General features: G+C 55.1%; 2 protein-coding genes and 1 long non-coding RNA gene across 7 annotated transcripts in view; 1 reads left to right on the top strand and 2 right to left on the bottom strand.

The window, feature by feature from the left end:
- BAIAP2L1 (BAR/IMD domain containing adaptor protein 2 like 1) overlaps positions 1-11,738 on the top strand; it is an 88,934-nt gene extending 77,196 nt beyond the window's left edge. For 2 of the 5 annotated variants that reach the window (XM_019930671.3, XM_019930674.3), the window contains 2 exons: positions 8,916-8,953; positions 9,543-11,738. In XM_019930671.3, coding sequence (XP_019786230.1) covers positions 8,916-8,953; positions 9,543-9,615 — 111 coding nt within the window. In that variant the 3' untranslated portion in view covers positions 9,616-11,738. Of the gene's footprint in view, positions 1-8,915 lie in introns of all 5 variants that reach the window. The other 3 variants (XM_019930670.3, XM_019930673.3, XM_019930672.3) reach the window with 2 other exon arrangements.
- On the bottom strand, positions 485-8,916 carry LOC109549230 (uncharacterized). Its single transcript, XR_012325968.1, has 2 exons — positions 1,456-8,916; positions 485-834 (listed from the first exon to the last, which is right to left on the bottom strand). It is a non-coding gene; the product is annotated as an uncharacterized lncRNA (long non-coding RNA).
- BRI3 (brain protein I3) lies at positions 11,652-20,068 on the bottom strand. The gene is made up of 3 exons (XM_019930675.3): positions 19,754-20,068; positions 19,146-19,248; positions 11,652-12,045 (listed from the first exon to the last, which is right to left on the bottom strand). Exons 1-3 carry the CDS (start codon positions 19,893-19,895, stop codon positions 11,913-11,915), a joined length of 378 nt encoding a protein of 125 aa, XP_019786234.2. The 5' UTR covers positions 19,896-20,068; the 3' UTR covers positions 11,652-11,912.
- Between the last annotated feature and the right edge of the window lie 3,905 nt (positions 20,069-23,973).

Genomic DNA, 23,973 nt, shown 5'->3' with positions numbered 1-23,973 from the left:
GCCATGGCCGCTGAGCCTGCGCGTCCGGAGCCTGGGCTCCGCAACGGGAGAGGCCACAACAGTGAGAGGCCCGCGTACCACAAAAAAAAAAAAAAAAGCTCTAAATATGTAATGAAAACGCCCTCCTTCTGTGATTCCAATGGCGATTAGTTGGCGTTGATTTTGCAAATGTCAGAATAATGAATGTTGACGAACACTTTTCTTAATAATAAGTGAAACCTTGCAGTAAAAGGGAACAGGTATAGAGTCGATAGTTACAGTGAGGTCACATTTATAACGTTGGCAACAAACATTTCTATGGTATCAGACTACTGTGACCAACGAAACTTTTTTAAACCCAATCACATGGCACGTGAAGGTACACTTTGTAGAGGGGATCTGCAGGTCGCACTGGAACTCGTCCATGGAACATTTATTGACGAGCTTATTACGGTCCAGGCCCTGGGCTAGGCTCTAGGGTAACAAATAGGAATCAACCCCGGAACTGAGTCCAGTGAGCGCTGTTTATTGGGGCTGTGGAAAAGGTGCAGGGTGACAGGAGGCAGGGAAGGCCCTGGCTCAGGCTCCTGGGAAGCATCAGAAGTGGCTTCTTGGAGGCAAGCATTTGAGCCGAGTCCTGAAGGAAGAGCTCTGATGAAACCCAAAGCCTTCAGACGGTGTCGTGGGGTCTGCGTGGCTGGGCGCGGTTGGGGCAACGGCGGAGAAGCGGCAGGATGGGCAGGCCAGGGGTGACGCTCCCCGAGCCGGGCCGCCTGGGCTGTACTGCGTCCTTTCCCATCCTTCCGGGTGGCATTCGTTCATCCAGGGAGGGGACGGTAGGAGTCCCATCCACTGCTGGGGATGGGGCGACAGGATCTGTCAGTACTTAAGGGGAAGAACTGATAGAGCTAGTGACTAACTGCTGGTACCTACACGGGAGAGAGTGCTGTTCTGTCTCAGCTCTGGGAGCAGGTCTGGTTTACTCATGTTTACATATTTTGGAGCCTTTTTTTTTGGATAATTTATATAACGAGCACATAACATTAGATCTTTAACATGCCAGCGTTAGAAAGAAAAAACATTCTTACACATTTAACTACTAGAAAAATATAAATATTTATTTTGGAGGTTCTGAATAATTAAAAATAATCAGCGTCCCATAAGTATGATTGTATTAATTAAAGACGAAGTTACTTATGGTTTGTTAAAGTACCTACAATTTGAGAAACCACCCCCTTCCCACTTTTGATTAAAAAACAGATAAAAGTTGCCTTTCATGGAGGTATTTATATATTTTATGATTTGACTATTAAGGAATGGCTTTATGGTAAAATTTTTATCTAAAATTCTACTTTGCAAATAATCAAACTGATAAATTATCCCACTCTTGAGACAGAAATAAGGATGAACTCTTAAATTAATATTTATCCATCCCATGCTTTAAGTAAACAAAAGTATGTTTTAATATTTTTTCACCTCAAATGTTGCCATTTGCTGGGTACATTAAACATATGCTGAAATTAGGTTTCCTTTTAAATCCGGCGGGCAGTCGAAGCTACAGGTTTTGGCTAAACAGCAAAGTCCAAGTTTGGTCAGGGTCTCCTTGTAAAAATTAAAACATCTAATCATTACATCTCATTTTAAATACTACTTCTAAAAATAACACTTCATAAAAATAATCCAGAGAATTTTTGTTTGGGTAGAAAATTTGGAAAACATACAACAGTATTAAAAAGAAAATTCTATTTATAATCTCACTTCTAGGATAACTCCTGTTAACATTTCATTATATTTCCTTTGAGATACAGATAAATATTGATATATTTAGATATATAGATATTTTCCCCTCCCTCCCCAGCACCCAACCACATGGTGGGATCATAGCATTTTCTCATATCACCTTAGAAGCATTTATGCTTCTAACGAGCCCCAGCACTGCTGCCTGGGCTGTGATGAGCTGCAGGCCTGTGGCAGGAACCCTGTGAGCCCATGAATAGCACCTCTGTGCCCCTCTCATCCTCACGGATCAGCAGCATGTAGGTGTCCCTCCATCAGAACTCCGTTGATGAGACAAGTACCACCGTCACCTGTGTGCTGTTTAAGACGTACCAATAGGTTACTATGTTCTGATCTGGAGAATAATGGAAAATGCTAATTAATAAAGGCCACAAGAAAATATTAATTGGCTTTTAAAAATCATCAAAGGCCACAAGGTTCGTGCACTTCCTGAACGAGGCGCTGCCATCCGTCATTTCAGAGCCTCTCAACCAGTCACCCTGACTCTTCTGGATGTTCAGTTTTCCATGTCTGTAAACGTGCATCTAACCTTGGGCTGAAGACGGTAATAACCCAAAAGTAAGTACAGGGCGTTCACAGACGCATCATGAGGTATAATGACTGATTCGTATTCCATTTCTATCGCTTCATCTTTTGAAGTAATATTTCAGTATCCTCTGCAAAGTGCCAAAGAAAAAGCTGCAACTGTCAGCGGTGTACACCCTCAGATGCCTCCGCTGCCTACAACCTGTCCGTTAGACAAGCTACCGCGTTTCATCGCTACCAAGTCAGAGTGAGAGTCCAAGAGCACAGCAGAGCGGACAGAAGGACCAGCTCTGCCCCAAAGAGAGCCCCTGGGGAGCAGGTGAAAAGGCCTGTTTTTAATAGGCCACCTAGTCGTCGTGGCCTCTTGCAAAGGCAGCAGACACAGGATCCAATCATCTGTGCGTCGGTAAACAAACCCGGAGAGATTATGGATCAGGCAGAAATGTTCCGGAACTGGGCGGCCCAGCAGAGTGGCCACTGGACACGGGCTGCTGAGCACTTGAAAAGTGGAGAGTGCAACTGAAAGGAGCTGAGTTTTTAATTTTAAATTTGTATTTTCATCTAGTCATACAGTGAGCGGCTGCTGTATCAATCGGCCAGGTACAGATCACACAAGAGAGAACGAGATTTCATTTAGAAACCTGATCCAGAGGGTGATGGTCGAGAAGCAGGTACCACGATGAGGCCCTTCCAGGACCTCCCTGAGGGCTGGAGACACAGCCCTGGAATTTCGTATCTCAGAGGTTCCTACGCCCAACTGGGCTGGTCATTTATCTTTCCTAAACTGTTTACACCAGCTGATAACACTGGAGAAAAGTATGTTCTGTCTCAGCCAGACTCTGGGGTCCGTGGGAGCTGGTAAAGCAGCCTAACACTTTTTTTTATTGTTGTTGTGGTACGCGGGCCTCTCACTGTTGTGGCCTCTCCCTTGCGGAGCACAGGCTCCGGACGCGCAGGCTCAGCGGCCATGGCTCACGGGCCCAGCCGCTCCGCGGCATGTGGGATCTTCCCGGACCAGGGCACGAACCCATGTCCCCTGCATTGGCAGGCGGACTCTCAACCACTGCGCCACCAGGGAGGCCCCCCCAACACTTTTATATGTAGATTTTACACACACACAACCATCAGAATACTGTCAGTTACACGTCGAGTTTTGTTTAAACACCAGGATACCTAGGGTATACCTGGGAGCCACCCACCAGAGAATGTTCCTGAACCCGGTGAGGTGGACCCAGCTGCCCTGGGACGTCCCATCTCAAGAGATGAGATGCCGTCTTTTCAGTACCGAGGGGCTGGGGGTCGGTCACGTGCTCTCTGCCTTAGTGGCAGTAGCTTTTAAGTAATCCGATAACTGGGCTTTAAATAGCTATTGAGAAACCAAGCCCTCAAACCCACACACTTTGATTTCAAAGCGCGTCTGGCGACCTGTAGGAGCTGCGCTGAGTGGGTGCTGCCTCCACCCCCCACCCCTACCCCCCGCCTCAACGAGTGGGCACGTTGGTTTCAGAAAAGAGCTCCATGACCAGAGCAGTTGGCTTTCCCCGTCTGGGCTTCAGTTCCCCATTTAAGAATAAACGGGTTGGGCTTCCCTGATGGTGCAATGGTTAAGAATCCACTTGCCAATGCAGGGGACACGGGTTCGAGCCCTGGTCTGGGAAGATCCCACATGCCGTGGAGCAACTAAGCCCGTGTGCCACAACTACTGAGCCTGCACTCTAGAGCCCGCGTGCCGCCACTGCTGAAGCCCGTGCACCTAGAGCCCGTGCTCCGCAACAAGAGAAGCCACTGCAATGAGAAGCCCGCACACCGCAACGAAGAGTAGCCTCCGCTCTCCACAACTAGAGAAAACCTGTGTGCAGCAATTAAGACCCAATGCAGCCAAAAATAAATTAAAAAAAATAATAAAGGGGTTGAACTGGGTCAGAGGTTGTGAACTGGGAGAGTCCAGCCTGCAGCTGAGGACTGAGTTAGTTGTTAACACGTAAAGCAGTGTCACTCAGGGCTGCTCACACCGCGGGCCACGCGAAGCTGCTCTCCAGCTGGCGGTGGAGAGGAAGGGACGTTCTGTCCGAGGAAGCAGCCGTGCAGGAGGGCAGGCACCAAGGAAGCCCTAGGGCCCGTCCCTCAGGCCCTGCTGTCTGCAGGATGGCTCTGTCCCCAGGGGCGTGGAGGACTCCCCGCGAGGCTTCTCAACAGAGCCTTGGCCGGGCCGCGGGTCCCATCACCTCTGTGCGTCTGCCTGTGGCTGCGGGTCTGAGCTGACCTGTAGGCTGGGACCGCGTCATCGTCAAGGCACACGGGCACGCAGTAGACACCCAGGCAGAACTCCGGGGTGGCGGGGAGGGGGCGTGATGCGGACACCGTGACAGCCAGCAAGGGCCACCTCCAGGTGGACTGGGGTTTGGGGTTTTTCGGGAGAAGTCACCAGGCATGTCCCATGCCTGTTCCCACCTGTGGGCTGTCTCGCCATCCAGTCCCCAGGCCTCCCCCGGCCCCGCTGTCCCCTGGCAGCCTGGCCACTCGTGGGGAGGGAAGCATGCCGGCTGCCAAGAGGGGACACAGAACACGTGACAGGCCGTGGCCAAGGGTGCAGCCCAGCAGAGGGACCAGCACCTGGGAGTCGTGCTCTGTGAAGCCTGAGCGAAGTGGGGGCGGGACGCGTGCTGCGAACTCGAGCAGAACCCGAGAGGTGAGTGAGGACCGGTGTCTCCCCGACGGCGGGCGGGGCGGGGCTCTTCCGAGCGCATGCTGTGTGGCCCACACTGCGACAGAGGAGGTGCCCTGGGCACGCCAGGAGCTGTGCCGAGATGGGTCACAGAACGACCAAGAAGGGCCTCCAGAGCCCTCGGTGCTCCTGGACAGGGCAACGTGTGCCAGGCGATGGAGGAGGGCAAGATGGGGTGTGGGGGGAGACCCCGAACCCCTCACCGCAGGCTCGGGGAGGCAGTAGAGGGACAGGCGGCTCCTGGCTCAGCCGGCGGGGGGTGGGCCGTGCGGGCGGGTCTGAGGCCAGCGGATCCTGAGCTCCTCGCTGGGCAAACGATGTGCCTTCGCGGAGAAGGGAGCTGGGAGGAGGGCGGCCGTGGCAATAAGCTCGCTGGCAGGTGTGTTAAAGAGGACACCTTTCTGAAAAGGTCCTGTTTTTTTTTTTTTTTTGGTAAATATTGAATACCATATACAGAAAAGTGCAAGAAAAGTCACTTTTCACAAAGTGACTCCATATAACCAACACCCCATCAGGAGCTGGAGCATTACCGGCCCTCCAGGGTCCCCCCAGCTGCCCCATCTCACAGTCCAGGCTGCCCGCCTCTGGACGCTGGGTGCCTGTCTGGTCTGGCCCTGCGGAGACAGAACTGTGTCCTCCTGTGGTTCCACTGGTGTCTCAACAGAGGCTGTCATCCCTCCTGTTAGAATAACTGATTTACAACGTTGCATTAGTTGTAGGTGTACAGCACAGTGATTCAGTCATACATATGTATGCATTTTTAAACCTATTCTTTTTCATTACAGTACATTACGTGATACTGAATACAGTTCCCTGTGCTATACAGTAGAACCTTGTTTACCTATTTTATGTATAGTAGTGTGTATCTGTTAATCCCAAACTTCTAATTTATCCCTCCCCGTGTTCCCCTTTGGTAACCATGTTTGTTTTCTGTCTGTGAATCTATTTGTTTCATAAATAAGTTATTTGTGTCATATTCTATTTCTTTAAAATATTTATTTATTTTGGCTGCACCGGATCTTAGTTGCAGTACGTGGGATCTTTGTGGCATGTTTAGTTGTGGCACGTGGGATCTTAGTTGCTGCATGCGTGTGGGATCTAGTTCCCCAACCAGGGATCGAACCCGGGCCCCCTGCATTGGGAGCGTGGCATCTTACCCACTGGACCACCAGGAAAGTCCCTATGTCATATTTTAGATTCCACATATAAGTGATATCATATTGGTTTTGTCTTTCTCTTTTTGACTTCCTTCTTTTAGTACAATAATCCATAGGTCCATCCATGTTGCTGCAAATGACATTATTTCACTCTTTCCATTGTATATATGTACCCTATCTTCTTTATCCATTCATCTGTTGATGGACACTTTAGGTTGTTTCTGTATATTGGTTATTGTAAATAGTGCTGCTATGAACGTTGGGGTGCATTTATCTTTTTGAATTAGAGCTTTGTCCAGATATCTGCCCAGGAGTGGAATTGCTGATTCATATGGCAATTCTATTTTTAGTTTTTTAAGGAACCTCCATGCTGTTCTCCATAGTGGCTGCACCAATTTACATTCCCACCAACAGTGTAGGAGGGCTCTCTTTTCTCCCCACCCTCTCCAGCATTTGTGGACTTTTTAGTAATGGCCATTCTAACCAGTGTGAGGGTGGAACCTCACTGTTGTTTTGATTTGTATTTTTCTAATAATTAGCAATGCTGAGCATCTTTTTATGTGCCTGTTGCCCATCTGTATGTCTTCTTTGGAGAAATGTCTAAGCCTTCTGTCCATTTTTGGATTGGAATGTTTTTTTGTTATTGAGCTGTATGAGCTATTCGTATATTTTGGAAACTAAGCCTTTGTCGGTCACATAGTTTGCCAAGATTTTCTCCCAGTCTGTAGGTTGTCTTTTCGTTTTGTTTATGGTTTCCTTTGCCGTGCAAAAGCTTGTAAGTTTGATTAGGTCCCATTTGTTTATGTTTGCTTTTATTTCTATTCCCTTGGGAAACTGACCTAAGAAAACATTGCTACGATTTATGTCAGAGAACGTTTTGCCTGACATCTCTCCTGTTGTTGGGATAGGGCTGCCCCATGCATCCTAGCGGGTGTCTCAGTGCTAATGTGCACGCATGCTGCTTGTACCAACCAGGAGTGGGCTCGCTGGGGCATGTGCCAGGGCCCGGTAGCTTCGGGCTGCCATCTTAGGAGTCATTTTGCTCTCTTTCCTCATACCACAAGTTGTTACTTCTTGCCACTTTACCGCCAGGGCTGGACTTCAGCGCATCTCCTCCAGTGTTTGTTTCTCTCACCATGTCGTGTCACCCAGATAACACAGCCTGTGAAACCATGGCTAAGCTCGTTTCAGAGTTTAGTCAGGCTCCAAGGTTTCTGCCTTGAAGGCAGTGGGGGCACTCCTCAAGTTGAGGACACACAGGAGAGGGGGACAGTGTCCTGCCCCAAGGACAGGCAGGAAGGTGGTTTCTGTTACATGCCCTGCAGAGGCCGCATCCGGGGAGTCCAGCTTGGCAGGACGTGGGCCTTCCAGGCCGGGAGGATGCAGCCGGCCTCCCCCTGAGCCACAGTCACAGCCTGGACTCAGCCTCCCCAGCCTGGGGGCACCTGCTCTGGGCAGCAGGTTAATGCCAGCACCCTGAGCATGTGTGGGACTGCACGACAGGCATTCTGGGGTATTTTTAAAATAAATCATAAGTTAGCCCTTACTCATCCTGTAACATGAATGTTACACCAGAAACTGCTCACTCCGAGGCCTGCTGAGCAAGCCCGGCAGCCCTGTGGGGACAGGCCCTTTTAGGATGTGCTAACGAGCAGGGCAGCTGCTTTGTGCTTCAATCCTGAGAGGGAGACATTGAATCCGGACATCGGGCTGGCTGCCCCTGGTGCTGGGGCTCCCCCTCGGGATGACCTTACTGGCTCCAGGTTCAAGGTCAAGGTGTGAGGTCCCCAGAGGCCCGGAGACAGCAGGCGCAGGTCTGCGAAGTAGCCCTGGTGCCCCCAGCCCCCTTCTGCCTTGAGTCTGTACATCCAGCACCCAGGAGAGGCCATCCCAAGGGAGCCCTGGCCTGGCTTTTACTCCAGGCGTGGCCTTCAGCCCCAGGCTGGCAACTGGCAACGGGAAGTGAGAGCAGCTCAGAGGCCTGCAAGCCCTGAGACCATGGGGCATCCTCGGAGCTGGCCTGGTGGCCCTGGTCAGATGGCATGACACTGCCCTCTCCTGGGCAGCCATCTGAATAAGCCCGCCAGCTTGGGCCAGTGATTTCTTACAACAGCCAGAGCAGATTTAAAGCAGATTCTTTGTGGAATGAAGGAGAGGACACACAATCACCTGGTCCCCGGCCACACTGGGAGACCCCGAGCCCCTGGGAGCCGGAGGCCGGGGCTCCGAGAGAGCTCTGGCAATTCCTGAAGGCAAAGACAGTGCCTGCACTGTTCTGTCCTCTCTCTCCCGCAATTACGGAACTTCTGCAACATCAGATCTCTGCTTGGCAGTTGGCACCAGTCTACGGCACCGAAACCCAACAAGGTTTTCTTTTTACTGTTTCTCATGGCATCGTTCAGGATCGGGCTCGCAAAAAGCCAACCTTAATCACTACAGTTTTGCACGTGAATTCAGGCCACAGGCAGGGAGCAGCAGACCTTGTGTTTCCCTCTAAGATGTTCCAGCATTTGTAAGGGTCCCTCACTGTGTTTCAGAATGTCTTCTGTTCTTGCCCTTACGCTTCCGAGTGAATTTAGATAAATGAGACAAATGAATTGAGACTCCAAGGCACTTTGAAACATGCATAGCTTCAAGCAGTCCCTTATGCTTTAGATGTCTTTACCTTCAGGTCTTATTAAAAATGTCCCAATTTCATGAGCCTTCCATAAACTTCTTTTTCTTTCCCACAGAATGATGCAAATGGGTTTGCAAAGCCTCCTTTTCTCAGGTATGTTACTTTCCTCCACCAGGGCCCTCCCCCTTGCTAAGCCTAGGAGAACTGGGCTTGCAGGATCTCAGTTCCCCGACCAGGGACAGAACCGAGGCCCTCGGCAATGAAAGCGTGGAGTGCTAACCACTGGACCGCCAGGGAAGCCCACCGCCCATTACAGAACTGTCCAGAGCTTTAAACATTTCAGACAGAGGGCAGCATACCTCTCTGCAGTCCTGTGTGGGGTGGGAAGGTGGTGGTGGGAGAGCCTTCTAGGACAGCGGCTGCATTATTAAGTGCCAAACGCAACATGAGGCCAGGGGAACTCCCTTCTGGATCAGGGCAGATGCTGGGCAGGCCCTCCAGGCCCCGCTTCCAGAGGACCCCCAGGCCTGAGGCCTTTCTCACTGCAGCCAAAACGAAACAATTAGCAGCTTATAATGGGCGCATGGAGAGAACTGTCACAAAACAAAACTTTCATGTTCAGAAAATGTCTGGGATTTATATAAGCTATATAATTTTACAGAACAAGAGCAAGAGTTATTAGCTCTTTTTCTGAACCAAATCCCTGTCTTACAATTTTTTTCTCCCCCCGCCTCCCCAGCAGAGAAAATCCCTTTGCTACTGTGAAACTCCGACCAACAGTGACAAATGATCGCTCAGCACCAGTCATTCGATGAAAAGGTGGCCCCAGATTCTTCTGGTTCCCCGTTCGGTTCTCGCTTGGGAAATGATAGGTATACGTTTGTGATAAGTGCTGTCCTGTTGTAAAGCTTCACCGGAGGGTGCCTGATTTTACATGTATTCCACTCGAGCAAATCAGTGCATTTTCTAATTTAACATAGCTGGGTTTACATATTTCTGTCTTTAAGGTAACTACATCATAGTTTAGATACAACTCAATCATTTAAAGTATTTTCTTCCTATTCTGTTCAAGAACTGTAAATTTTCAAGAACTGTAAATTTGGTTCCAATCCTATTGTACCATTTTCTTTTAATATTCTATGATTTTTTTTAATAGCCAGAATAAGGGATAGTTGATGCTTCTGTGACTGGCTTTCTGCACCTGAACGCAGATAAGATCACAGTTTTATTTTATAAAGCATGTGCTCTTAAATAGCATTACGATGTTTAAAGAAATCACTGTGTAGATTTGCATCCCAGCATGCAAATAACCTTAAGCAATATAAATTACGAGAATATTGTATAAAATTTAACTTAAAAACTTCTAAATGTTTGCTTAAGTCAAATGCAGCCCTACCCAAGACGAAGCATCCCGCAAGTTCTCGTGATTTAGACACAGCGCTAAGAGCACTGAGAATTCTCCTATCACAGCCATGATATTAGCACTTGAATACTTTCTAAGAGGTACTGAATTTGGCGTTCTGAGTTACCAACTGGGATACCAATGAAAACATGCCAGGCCATGCCACATGCGGGCCTGGCTCACAGGGTAATAACACATGCATCTGGGGACTCCACACGTAGAAACCCAGGCTCCTCTCACTAAGCTAGTTGACCAAAGCTGCCTCCGTCACTGATTTACTCTGAAACCTGTTGGGGTGCAAGTTTCTCCACTTTTCAGTCAGGTGCTGAAACTGCAAACAGCACTGCTGAAGCCAGGAGGACCTCTGGGAGCCGGGGGAGGGTAGCGGGAGGCTGCACCTCGGCTGAGCCCCACGCCGGCATACCCGGAACCTGGGCTTCTGCAGCGGCGCGGCAAGGCAGAGCCAGTGGCAGGGTTTATCTCTGGCTGTCAGGGACTACGCCCAATTTGGAGGAGTGGGGAGTGGTGATGAAAACTCACACACAGGCCATCCACTGTATGGGGGCAGGGGAGGGGGGCTTGTTGCTAACCACAGCTTTTGGCTTTGCCATGAATATTATTTTTCTATAAGCTTGAAATTGGTCAGGGTCAAATGCAGGTAAACCAGTGTAAGCGTGTGACGCTTTGGGTTCTTGGTCCTGTCTTCCTCCTGGCTGGTCGGCTATGACCGCTTGGTGGTGGGGGTCTGGGACTGTGTGAGGGCTCCCAGGACCCGCAGGCTAAGGGCCTCTGTCAAGCAGCACACTTGTCTTTTGAGAGCAGACCCTTCCACCAGCGAAGAAAACACAATCAAATTAGTCACATGGCCCGTTGCTCCTCTCACCGTTTAATAAGAGTAGGGTTCAGAAGCCCTTTATTTTCAACAGTGTGGAGGGAGTGAGGTGTAGAGACTTGTTAATTAAGGGAAAAAGGGCAGGGGGTGTCACACCGTGGCCCCGGCCCCCAGAGCTCTGCTGCTGGGGGTCTTCTGGTTACAGGGATGGCACAGGTCCTGGGATTATCAGACGCCACTTGCAGGCCCACCTGGCTCACCCAGACCCTCTACACCTCCACAGAAGGGACGACAGCCGTCACTTACCTGCGTCACACAGCACGGGAGGCCTTGCCTTAGGTCCTGGGCACTGGGGTGCGTGCTCTGTAAATGTCAAGGTATTAGGTTTCATTATAATAATACAAACTTGAAAACAAGCACAGTTTTTGAGCTGTAAATGCCTAATGAGGAATAACAGAAGGTCGGTGTGAACTGGATAATGTTGAAGCTGAGTTAGGAGAGGTAACGCTCTTCTCTATTTTGTATATGTTTGAAATTTTCATAACAAAACTTGATTTCTGTAAGTGGCAGATTTCTGTAAGTGGCAGTGTGCACTGAATAAGCGAAACCAGGTGAACAACGGTATGGATCTCATTTATTTAAAGCAGTATGTCTCACCTTTCCCAAACTGAAGACTGCAAAAAATAAAAGCAGTGCCTTACTGAGCTGTCGTTGACCTGGGAGCCGTGCGCGGCCACACTCCCTGTGGCTCCCGCGCCCAGTCCACCCACCTCCCTTTACAAAACAGTCCTGAAGCTGAATCCCATGAAGCTATTGTACACGACATTTACATTAGAAAAAGAGAGCTGGGTGTGGGGAAGCCAGGTGTGCTGTTCCCTTTAAGTAAAGTTTGCTCCACAGTTGGGGCATCTTCGCTTCCTCAAGGCAAAACAGCAGATGAACCCAAAGGGGAACAAGACGATGGCCAAGAAGATGCCCAGGAAGGTGAAGGAGTCCTCCAGAACCCCGACCCTGCGGAGAGAGAGGGGGCACGCGGGTTAGGGCCCTCGCAGACCCAAGGCCTGCCAGCCCAGCGGACCCCTGTCCCCAAGGCGCCCTCCACCCACGTCCACAAGCCTAGGCGCCTCCAGAGCTGGGGCGCTGGTCGTGGAGGGGACGGCCAGCTGCCACCGGTGGCTGCACAGAAAACGTGAAGAGGAGAGAAGAGCCGCTTGGGAGGCACCAGCACCTACTGATAAAGGCAAGAACATCTGGCTGCCATATAACCTGCCACATGTTTTCTCTTACAAAATGAGGAACAAGAGACAAATGCTGGTTTCTATAAAAATTCTTATGTCTCTGAGAACAAAACCAAGAAACCCAAATCACTTTAGGATATTTTTTTCCCAACGTTGAAAAGTTTTAGACTTATTTTCCCATTCCCTACAGGGAAATTCCGAAAATAGTGACAGAGTTTGGATTTTGTGTGATTTTTATTGGTTTCGGTGGGGGGAGCAGATTCTAGTGAAAGACTAAAAGCAGCCATGTTCACACTATGTTCACACCATGTCACTTATCTTGAGAAATTTAATCTCAAAGCTTCCTCTTCGGAAGAAGTCATGATAACCTTCAACGTGCACAGTACATAATCCCTGGGACCGCTAGGGGTCATCCCCGCACTGTGTGCCCACAAGGGCTACACCCCAGGTCGGGTCCTTTTCAAAGGCCCCGAAGGGGGGAAGAAGGAGCCATGTGCTCAGCTCCTCGGGTGACGCCCATGATGCCCGCCCCCCAGAAGCGTGTCTCTCGGGCCCCGCAGGCCCAGCCCCGCGCCAGCTGCAGTGCAGAACCAGTGCCCCGCCCTCGGGACCCCAGCCTGTCCCCCAACGCACACACCAAGGTCCTTGGGCTTCCTGAAGCCACCTTATTGTCCTCAAACACAGTAAGGATCCTTTATGCCCACGACCCTCCTCTGGCTGCCTGTGTGGAGAGGAAGGTTCAGCCCAACCAACAAGCGTGGGCAGCGGCGGGGGGGGGCGGGGGGCGGGCGAGCAGGGCTGTGGGGGCCCAGCGAGGGGCAGCTCAGCCGGGACACCGACTCCAAGCCCTGCCCCAGAGAAGAGCACGCGGTGGACACACCACTCCCGCAGCACCTCCCAGCGGGCCTGGCCACTGGAAGCCCTGGGAACACTGCAGAGAGACCAAGGGCGGGGGGGTCTTGGGGACCTGCCTCACGCCCCGAGTTAGTTGAGGAAAGGCTCTGAGCAGCCCTGCAGCGGAGACACCTGCTGAGCCCAGGCTCACGGACGCCGCCCACAGGCCAGGCCCACCCCAAGGGAAAGCGCATCAGCTGGCCAGCATCTGTCAGCAGGCCCGCCATTTCCGGCACAGACAGCACAACACAGGCTGTCGCGTCACCACGCTGTGCCCCGTGCCCGCCCAGACCCCACCTGCCCCAGCTTCGAGGCCCTCTCAGACTGGGTGGCAGAAGAACGTGCTGAGAGAGCACCCGAGGCCACGCGGCCGAAGTAGGGAGCGGGGGCTTCCAGAAGGCCCTGAACCACCACCCGTGGCTCCACACAAAGGAGGCCGTGACAGGCTGCCCCGGGCCCAGAACACGCCTGCCCTGTGCAGTCGCTGCTGACAGCTCCTACACCTACTGGTACTAATCAGGCCACCCGAGAATAACTGGAGGCGGTCAGACGGCCTGGGACCACTCGGGGAGCCATGGCCCCAACTCCCTGCTTCCTCCAGGCACCGAACCAGGTTCCACCTACAGCTGAAATCCCCAGACTCACACCGGTTTGTACGTTCGGTTAGAACGTCCAAGGGAGGAGAAGCACAGGACAGAGTTGAACTAGGCCTCACAGCTGTGTCACCTGCACCAGCTGAGAACCTTCTGAGCCACCAGGGTGCCTCGTGTCCCCTCCAGGGGCCACTGAGGCCCGAGAAGAGTGACTACCAGATGCTCCGTACTCTCTCACTTAAGGATCAAGGCTGTTCAGAGGCAGAGCTTAGAACCCAGGGTCCTGTCCACTCAAAGGCTCCAGGAGGAGGCTAGGGCCAGGCGGGGTCCTGCCCTGCTGCGAGGGCACCCAGCGCCCCCTGGCTGGAGAAGCCCTCCGAGTGGTGGCCATCTCCCCACAGTGGAGGAGCGGGGCTTGCCCTGGGCTGCCTGGTGCCCGCGCCCACGTGAACTGGCCCGTCTGCGACTTGTTCCTGTCCTCTGGGGTCAGGGGTCAAACAGCAACAGCCCCCCATCTGCCTCTTCCCTAATTCTCCACCCAGACCCTGGTCAACACTGTCTAAAGCTAGAGGAAGCCCAGGAGGGCTGGTCACCCTCATCCGGGCCCTCCCCACCATGAGGCCAGTGGACTGGCCCCGCGTAAGCACAGCTTCCCAGCAGCAGTCAGACCAGCCGGGGGAGGCCCGGCACCCCAGGCAGGAGGAACACGCTCCCTCATTCCACAAACCTGCAGTGCTTTCTGTCCAGATCCATCACTCACTCAAGCCAGAGCAAAGCAGGCAGCTTGGGCCTCCCCTTTCCAACACCTTTCCAACACCCTCAGTCAGGAGTCCGGGTTTGATGGGATGAGACCCCACGCCCTCTCCCCCGTTCACCTCCAGCCCACCCCAAGAAGGCGGCAGAGCCAGGCCGTTTCCCTTCAGCAGCCAGGGAGGTGGGCAGAATCCGGGCCCTGCTAGCAGGTCTGCTCCACACTCAGACCTTCCATGAAGAACCACGGCGCGACCCGCCAACGTGGCTTCCCAGCCCAAGGGACCTGCTACCCGCATCGCAGTCCACACCTCTTACCCACAATTCCAAATGCCAAAAGCTCTGAATGCAGAACTTTTTTATAAGTTTGTAACAAACCCAGCTGGCAGCCACATGTGACCTGAACTGATGTGTGGCCATTTATAGTCTTAATGTGTCCCCTTAATGGGAATATTTGTGTCTTGCTGCAGAAATGTTAATATTTGACCATGGGTACTGCCCAAACCTCAAAAGCAGTGCTAGCATGATTTACTGTTTTTAAAAATCCAAAATCTTCTGAACTGAGAACACAACCTGGTCTCTAGGCCAGTCCTGACTGCAGAGCAAACCTGCAGAGCAAACCTGTCCCTCTGGGGCCACGTAGGAGGGAGGGGACCCCCTGCCCGTCCTGCCAGCCTCTCCTAAGTGGCGTGGCCTCTCTTTCTCTCCAAGCCCCTCAAAAGCCCTCACCGTTTCAGAGTGAGCTTCATCTCTTCATCCACTGGCTCAGAATCCAAACTGAGCAAGCGGCCTCAGCGGCGTGTTAAAAGGCCCCTCCCCCATTCCTGAGAAACGGGGGTGGGGAGGATGCGGAAACTGGAGAAACCTGGGAACTGATTCTGAAAACACTTCCTTAAAGGACTGTGACCTTACGGGGAGAGTGGTCACTCGATTCCACTGACACCCATCTGCTCAGGGAGCTGGGCTGGGTGGGGCCCCAGGACGAGCGCGGCGGAGACCCTGCAACACACACGTCCCATCCCATCCTCACCACCCCCCGTTTCCTCACAGCGTCCTCCCCGTCCCATCGCGTCCCCCTTACACGAAGCTGGAGCCCGGAGCCTTGTTCAGGCAGCGAGTGGCCTGGCTGGGAACAATCCAGACCCCAGCCCAGGGCCTCCCTACCCTCTGAGCCACCCCCCCCCCCCCCCCAGTTAGTGCCACCACTGCTCCCAGCACAAGGCCGCCTCAGGTCAGGATCTGCCGCAGAACCACCCCAGACAAGCCGGGAGAGGGGAGCAGAGACCTTCGTGCAGGTGGCCACGAGCCTGCGGACAGGCAGGGGTGGGGCATGATGCCCCACAGCACCTGGCCAGACCCCTCCAGAGACCAGGTCATACCTCGCCCCCAGCTGTCCCAGGGTCCCACGGGGGCAGGGAGCCGCCGGCCACTCCAGGGGCGCTTCTGAGCAAGCCTGCGGCCGGGTAGCCCAGAGCCTCCCCAAGCAGAACAAATGCTGAGGGAGGGCCTGCAAGGTGGCAAGGCCTGCCTGGGGCTCCCGGGGCTCCCCGGACCCCAGGCTCAGTCCAGGCACAGCTGGACAGAGAGGCCCCGAGCACTCCCAGGCCCCCACGGTCGGCACGCCCTGCCCGCGGCAGCCCGGGAGCCGGGGCCGGCTCATCAGTGCTTGGGCCGGGGAGAGCCCGCTCCTAGGGGCGAGGCCGGAGCCCCAGCCTCATCACTGTCCTGACCTCTGGGCAGCACCTGACCTCCACAGCTGTTCCTTGAGCCCGTCTTGGCTTCCAAGACCCCAGCCGTTCCTGGATTCCCTCCTACCTCTTTGGTCACCCCCAAGACTGGACGCCCAGCTGGGAGCCGGGTGCAGCCAGGCCCCATGCCTCGACGTGCCTTCCAGCCTCCGACCCGCGCTGCCCAGCGCCCTCTGCACAGGCCCTCCCACTGCAGCCCCGGGCCCCCAGACTCGAGGTGGCCTCATCCAGGGACAGCCCACGCCCCAGAGGAGGACAGCTTCAGAGAGGCCCGAGGCCTGGCCGAAGCCCCACCAGCCAAGGCGGTGCTCAGTCCACAGGGGCCGCGGGTGGGCAGGGGTGGGGTGAGGCTCATGCTGTCTGCAAGAGTAGAAAGAAATGCTCTCATAGCGCCTAAACAGAGAAGATGGGGTCAGGCTGCTTAAGGGAAAGCTCAGACGGTGGCAAAGTGACAAGTGGCACAGGCCTCTGACGCCAGGCCTCACTCAGAGGGAATCACAGACGTGTGACTTCGGCAAACTCCTGCCAAGCTCCCAGGGAGGGACGGAGCCTGGCAGGCTGGCTGGGAAGGAAGGAAGTGTGGTCACATGAGAAGCCGCCTGTCTCCCAACCCTATGACGCTGGACAGGGGCCACACCGGCTGTCCCCAGGGACTAGGCACCCTCTCCCCAAACCACCGCGGAGCTTCCTTGGAAGCACCCGGCCTTCCCCTGCTTCCTGCTGCCCACCTCCCCGGGCCCCCGGCCCACTCCGGCAGCAGACGGCACTGCAGGCAGGGGACCGGGACACCCCTGTGTAAGAGCCCAAGCGCCGGGAGGGCCCTAACCGCCGGCATCTGTCCTTAAGCTGACAGAAGGGCCCATGGAGGACACGCCTTGGAGGGCGTCAGAGTGTGTGCTCCCAACCCGGGCCCCCAAACTTGTTCTCAGAGCACCTGCTCCCCACTGCTGCGCCCACCACCCAGAGGCCGGGAGGCCAGCGATCCCGACAGAAGGGAAGAAACTTGTTCCGGTGCAGGCGCCCTCCCTCAGCCTTAGAGCAGCCCTGAGCCCAAGCCCCTCCTCAGAAGAGCAGAGAGATGGTGACCCACATTCTGCACTTTGGGGGCTGAGGGCAGAAGCCGGGGCCTCCACTGTGACCGCTCCCACCCCAGGGAAAGGGAGGGATCAGGGGAAATGCTCCCCGTCCTGCAGCAGCCTGGAAGCTCACAGCCCGTAAACTCCACTGCTGGTCTCCCCTCCCCCACGCTCAGGGCCTTGGGCCAGCAAGAGCCTTGGACCATCCCATCAGACACCCCATCTCCCAGATGGGGAAACGGGCCCAGCTGGCAGCTGGCAAGGCCAGGATCTGAGCCCAGCTCGTCTGGCAGGCTGGGCCCTGCGGGGAGACGCTGAAACCCCAGCCAGAGGGCTCTGCTCCAGGTGCGGCGCCTCCTCAGCTGCCAGCCTGAAACCCCTCCTTACACTTAGGATATTGCTCGGAACCCCTCCCGCCCAGAAACAGGCCCTTGGAATCGCCCAGCTAGGCTCCTTGGGGACAGAAGGGCCATGCACACAGCAAGGCTCTGGGCACCCTGAACCAGCCTCAAAGCCAAGCACAGCGGGTTTCCCGTCGCCCACCTCTCTGTGCAACTTTCCAAAAGGATTCCCAATGGCTCTCTCTGCAAGGGACCAGCCTCCCAGACCGCGCCCCCCATCTCCAAGCCCACCCACATGCCCCCAACCCCAAGAACTCTGCCGCCCACAGGTGCCCAGTGCAGGGTGCAGAGAGCTCCTCTCCGGAGGCAGCCAGTTGTCTCCCCTCCCCCTTCACATTCTCCAAAGGCTAGAGTATCACCAGATGTGTCCCAAAAGACACCTGCTTAGGGTTTGCATATCAAGGTCCACCTGGCCGGCACGCAACCCAGAGGGCTCTCCCCTGCCCACAACCCCTTTAGCAAACTCACAGTTGGTTTCGCGGGTCCAGCCTCCTGCCCCCACTTCCGGACGTTCCCCCTCTTCCCAGGCCCTTGTCTCCCCACACAATTGACCCTTGTGACTCAAACTGTTAACTTCCCTTCGACTCCACTCTGGGCATCCCTGATACGCTTTTGAAATTAAGCCTAAGTGTAAGCCACGGCTTCTCAGTTCCATCTCACGAACTCCAACTTCCTCCGCCACCCACCTCCCCACCCAGGCTGAAAGCCCAGTCCTTGCCAAGTCTGCCCTGACTTTCTAAATTGTCCATGCAGTCGAATTCACCAAGGGCAAGAACCAAATCTTATCTGAATTTGAATCCTCAAGACCCACACAGAACAAGCATATAATAGCTGCTTCTCAGGCCCTACAAAAACAGAAAATTCTGGAGGCTCAAGGTTGAGAATCTGAAATATCGCTCCCACCCCAAAGAACCTCGGCGTTGCTGCCCTTATGCAGGTAAGGGCCCTGATGGCATGAAGCAGCCCTGACAGCGGCCGCTCCCCTGGCCCCCTGGCCTTCCAGCTCCTCCAACACGGGCCACCTGAGTCAGGGCTCTCCTGCCCACGCACTTCAAACTGACCCTCCCAGGAGAAGAGAACCTTCTGCCACCTTCAAGAACCAACCGCAGAGCAAACTTGCAGCTCCCAGAATCGGAGATAAGAGGCTGCCAGTCCAACTGCTACCATTTCTTCATCCCACCCACTCGGGATTCAATGGCCACCAAAGCACATAACTCCCCCAGGAAAGAGAACCCAGCTCCCTCTGCCCCATGAAAGGTGCGTGGACCCAAGGACCACTGAACCCATTCTCTCCCATACCCCAGTGAGCAGCCTGTCCCAAGACTGACCGTGTCTCCAAACGATCCTGGTTTTATGAGTTTCAGTAAGTGTGTTCTTAGAGGTTTCTGGGGCCCCCAGGCCCGTGACATACCTGCAGACAGGGCAGCCTCCAACGACAACGATGGAATTGGCAGGGTACCGGGTGACATTTCGGCTGTGGATGCTGTAGACCCTGGGGTGGTGCGTGGGTAACCCTGTGGGCAGGAAAGCACATCAGAAGGGGACAGGCAGGAAAACGCGGGGAGTCAGAGATCTACTTCTCCTGCCCTTCCCCACTCCCCACCAAAAACTCGCATCCTTTTCAAAATCAAGACAACAGCGTCCACTAAGTGCCTACTACGGGCTTTATCAGGTGTTAACTTGCAGACAGCATCTCGTTAATAAAGTTAATTTGCAGAGAGATAATAATGCTTCCCGGGAAGGGCGAGCCGGGCGCGCGCGACCGCGCAGGTGGGCTGAGGGCCCTCGGGCGACACCCAGACTCGGGGTCCCGACATCAGGTTCGCCGAGCGGAGACTGCCCACCACCGGGTCTCCCCTCGGCCGCGCCCCTGCCGCGTCCGGAGAAAAGTTGGTTTCGGGGTTAAAGGTCGTCACAGAACTCCGCCCAAAGTTTGCTCCCGGGGCCCCGGGCCCCGCCCGCTCGGCCAGCTCCAGTCCCGGGACGACCCCCACCCCGTTCCCCGGGCCCCGGGCCCACCTGTGACGAGGTAGGGGTAGGGCGGCGGCGGGGCGGCGGCGGGGATGGCGCCGTAGCCGTGCGGGCCGCACGCGAAGTCGCCCTGGCCGGCCTCCAGGTTGTAGGCGGGCGGCCGCTCCTGCAGCAGGGGCTTGTGGTCCATGACGGGCGGCGCCCACCGCGCCCGGCCCGGCTCCCGCTCGCACTCTGACTCCGCTCCGACTCGGACTCGCGGGGACGCCCGGACGACCGGCGGCCGGCCCCGCTCCTCGCGGGCGGCGGCGGCGGCGGCGGCGGTGGGGCTGGGCCCCCTGGAGGCGGGTGCCGCGGGCTTCCCCCCGCGCCTCCCCCCGCCGGTCACAAGACCCGGGTCACGTGGCGCGGCTCCCGCGGGGGGGTGGGGCGGGGTGGGGCGGGGCCGGCGGCGTCTTAAAGGAGCCGCGCCCGCTCTCAGCCGCCGCGCGGGCCTTCAGTCCGGGCGTCCCCACCCGGCATCCGCGACCCCAGACCTCACACAGCGAGGAGAGCCCCCGCCTCCACGCCGACCCAGAGACGCCGCACTAGGGGCGTGACCTTATGGCCTGTAGACCTGTCCCTCCCGGCGCTCCTGGCCCGCTGGGCCTCGGGGGCCCGAGCCCACCCACCACTGAGGAGGGCTGAGGCCTGGGGGGCAGGGGCGGCCCGGAGGAGGTGCTTGGCCGGACGAGTCCCCAGGCCGCCCCCTGGTTGTCACCGCCCCGAACAGAGGGGCCGGGGCCTCCGCATTCTGAGCGACCCTGTGAATCGTGCCTGCTCGTGCTCAGTTGGCGTTCAATTCCTCGGTTTTCTTTTTGACAAACTAAATTCGGTAATTTATAGGGGTTGTGGCCACTGATTACAAATTAACTCCCCTGTTGGGAACAAACCCTAAATATCGGGCACCGCTGTGTGGCAGGTTCTGTCCCACTGTTGCTCCTCGGTTCGGTAATCTTCACGGCAACCCAAGGAAGTACTGACCCCTGGTCCACAGTCCGGAGACGGCTCCGAAGAGGGGCGTGACCTAGACTGTACCACCAAGGCCGCTCAGTCCCACGCCCTCACGGAAGCACTATGTCACATGCTAAGAGCTTAATGGTTTTGTAATAAAACTTTAAACAAACAGATGTGTGAGCTTCAGGCCCTGACACCCTGTAGCTCCCCTGCACCCCTCCCGGGCCTTCTGCAGCGTTTGGGGTTTCCCAGCCTTTCTCACGTGACCCGCACTTTGATCTAGCTCGGGGACAACTCTCAGACCCCGCCTCATTTTTAATTTCTCTTAAGAGACCATCGAGATTCTTTATCGCAAGTGTAGCCCAACAATCCGGTGGGAAGGGAGGAGGGGCGGCCGGGTAAGGGCCTGGCTGGCACTGGTGGGGGAGAGCCAGGTCCAGAATGGAGGCTGGCCCCGAGTGGCCAAGGACTTCCGGCCAGCAGAGGTCCTGTCTACGGTGGGAGGCCCTGCACTCCAAGGGGCAGCTGTGAGCTCTGACCAACCACAGGGTGAGAGCAGCCAAAATCAAGACCGCGCCCCCCCCCCCCGCCCTAGGGAAAACTGGGGCACGACCCAAGCCTCACCAAGGAGCGAGGAAAAGTGGGCTCGGGGCAGGCCTCCTAAGATTCGTCAGCTGTGGACACTCCTGCGGGACCCCCATCCTTCCCCGCCTACCCCTCAGCCTTTCCTATCTGACTCAAGTTAAGTTGGCAGATGTCTTCAATTTCATGGTTAATTTTCCCTTCCTCACGTGTCTGTGTTTACAGATCAAACTCCGAAGAACCCATAGCCTCAGGCTCCCTTCTCGTCCAATAATAGATTTTCGCCCCCAGCAGTTACCCCCCCCCCCCCCGCTTGGAAATGTCTCAGTGAATGACAGGATGTGGGACTTCCCAACAAAGCAGGCCCCTCCCTGTCATTCCTTCATTGAGCCGAGGGTGACCGGCTCGCCAAGCTTCCCCCAAGCAAGGCCTGAGGGGAACAAAGATAACTGGCCACGGAAAAGGAGCGGTCCAGTAGGAAGCCTCACTACAGCAGTGCAGCAATGGAGGCTTGAGGGGGGAGAGTTGGAGGTGCCTCTGAACGCTGGGTGCCCCGGGAGTGCCCCCACCTGAAAGTATGGCCAGCAGTGACTGGTCCCGAGGGACCAGGGGACGAGCATTCCAGGCAGAGTGAACTGCGGTCCCAGAGAGCAGCAGCCCACTACCTGCCGAGACTCTAGGTCACCTGGTGCGGCCGGAGCCCTGCGAGGGGGCTGAACCGCTGGGAGTTCAAACAGAAGTAGGAGCATCAGATCTCCTATTAGAAAAATGACTTCGGCAGCAGCGTGAAGGGTGAGAGGCGCAGGGGGATCAACGAGGAGGAACAGCTGCAGGGACAGGGAGGAGAAGCCAGGTGCGTGAGGTGGAGAACCCGCTAAGGCCTGGCGACCGCCTGGCTGGATATGGGAGACTCAGGACGCTAGGGTCTCGGGCTCAGGTGACAGTGGTGCCAGGACCTGGATGCGGATCGGGAGGAGCCAACAGGAGGGGACGGGGCGGGTGGGGAGGCTGAGCGGCCCGGGTGGACCCAGATCGCGCACATCCTGAAGCAACACTTAACCAAAGGAAAGCGTATGCATCCGCGAAGCACTAGCCTTCGGATAAAGACCTGCGCCGTCTCAGTGGCAGTTCACCCACAAGTATTTTGGAGCAGACACTCTGCCCCTGGAGGCAACAAAACTGGCGACATCCTGCCTTGTGGAGCTGACACTCCAATGGGGTGGGGCCGGTGCTGCGAAGTCGGCGGGGGGGGGGGGGGGTGCAGAATGAGCAGGTCAAGGGCATAGGGAGTGAGGCAGGCAAGGCGGTGCAGTGAGTGGTGTGTGATTTTACTTTGCTGTTCAGAGGCTGGTCCAGTAGGTGGGCAGAGTCTGGAAGGAGGTCGGAGAGCCAGCCGTGAGGAGGCCGGAAGGACCAGCTTTTGCGTGTTTGCCAGTTTGCTGGTGTTTTAAGGGAAAGGGGAAGTAACAGCACAGTTTGTAAGTTGGTGGGAACAATTGGATGCAGACGAGGGGGGTGTGGGAGAAACAGGGGGGGAGGAGGAAAAAGGATGTGGGGTCCCTGGCAGAGTCCCAGACGAGCCACTCACAGAAGCGGGAGAAGGTGGAGCATGTGGGCACTCGGGCAGGTGGGCAGGAGGAGGGAGGGGACGCTGGCTTCGATTGCTTCTGTTTTCTATATGAAACAGGAAGCAAGTCCAGCCTCCGGGAGTAACCTCACCTCCAAGCTACTTCCTATCTCAGTTCATCCTTGGGGCCATCCTGAGAAGTAGTCACCAACAGCCCCCAATCGCTTGACGAGGAAACCCAGGCACACAGAGGTTCCGTGACTTTTCCGCCGTCTCCCGGCCACAGAAGGTGGATCTCTGGATCCCTGATCCAGCACAGGTGACCCTAACGATCCCGGCACGTGGCCTCCATGGCAAATGCATGAGAGGAAAGCCAGCCGCTGTGTGCTGATTTTAACAGAAACACTTCCTTCTTGAAGAAGGCTTGGAAACATACCTTCCTCTGTGCGTATTTTTCAGGTCTCTGAAATCCTCCTCGCAATCCACTTTTATATCATGCATACATTAACAGAAGAATTTTTTTAGCATTGCCAGTTCCACAGAAATGCGAATATGATTTTAACTGCTATCCGTACATGTTTTTGCTGGGAGCACTCAGCAGGGGACCTTGTCGGGTAGGGGACGTGCTGGCCCCTGGCCAGGGGGCCAGGGAAGGTGCCACTGTCCTCCAGACCTTGACTGTCACCAAGGACTGTCCTCAGGTATAGCCAAAGGAAACCAAAACCGGGACTGCGCCCTTTCTGGCAGGCTTTGAGAAGTGCTGCTAACCCGCCACATGGGCTGCCTGCGCATCTGAGAAGCGAGCACCTCACGGGGTTGGGATTGTGGCAAAAATAAGGTAAAATTTTTAAAAAGGAAGCAAATATCATTTCCAAATTCAAGGCTGTAACTGATTACAAGTGCCTGGCTTGGAGAAAGCCCTTGCCAAATATCTCCTAAATGTTTATCTTAGATGAACACCGAGTTTTCCATTTGATGGCAAGCCTTACAGTTCTACCAGGAAAATCTTTCTAAATATTTTAGAAATTAAGCACAGATGTTTTTACACAACACAAACGACAATTTCATGCAAATCACAAGGTCTGTCTTATCGCAAGTACAATACACGGGCAGACCTCGTTTT

This window comes from Tursiops truncatus, chromosome 15 (assembly GCF_011762595.2).
Source record: "Tursiops truncatus isolate mTurTru1 chromosome 15, mTurTru1.mat.Y, whole genome shotgun sequence".
In the NCBI taxonomy this organism is placed as follows: Eukaryota; Metazoa; Chordata; class Mammalia; order Artiodactyla; family Delphinidae; genus Tursiops; species Tursiops truncatus.
The sequence above is the reverse complement of the archived record's forward strand: the minus strand, read 5'-3'. Positions and strand labels throughout refer to the sequence as shown.

Coding starts and splice junctions, on each gene's coding strand:
- BRI3 (XM_019930675.3), bottom strand. CDS start 19,895: ATGGACCACAAGCCCCTGCTGCAGGAGCGGCCGCCCGCCTACAACCTG. Junction 19,249..19,753: donor CTACCCCTACCTCGTCACAG/GTGGGCCCGGGG, acceptor TCCTGCCCACAG/GGTTACCCACGCACCACCCC. Junction 12,046..19,145: donor GGAGGCTGCCCTGTCTGCAG/GTATGTCACGGG, acceptor CTCTCTCCGCAG/GGTCGGGGTTCTGGAGGACT.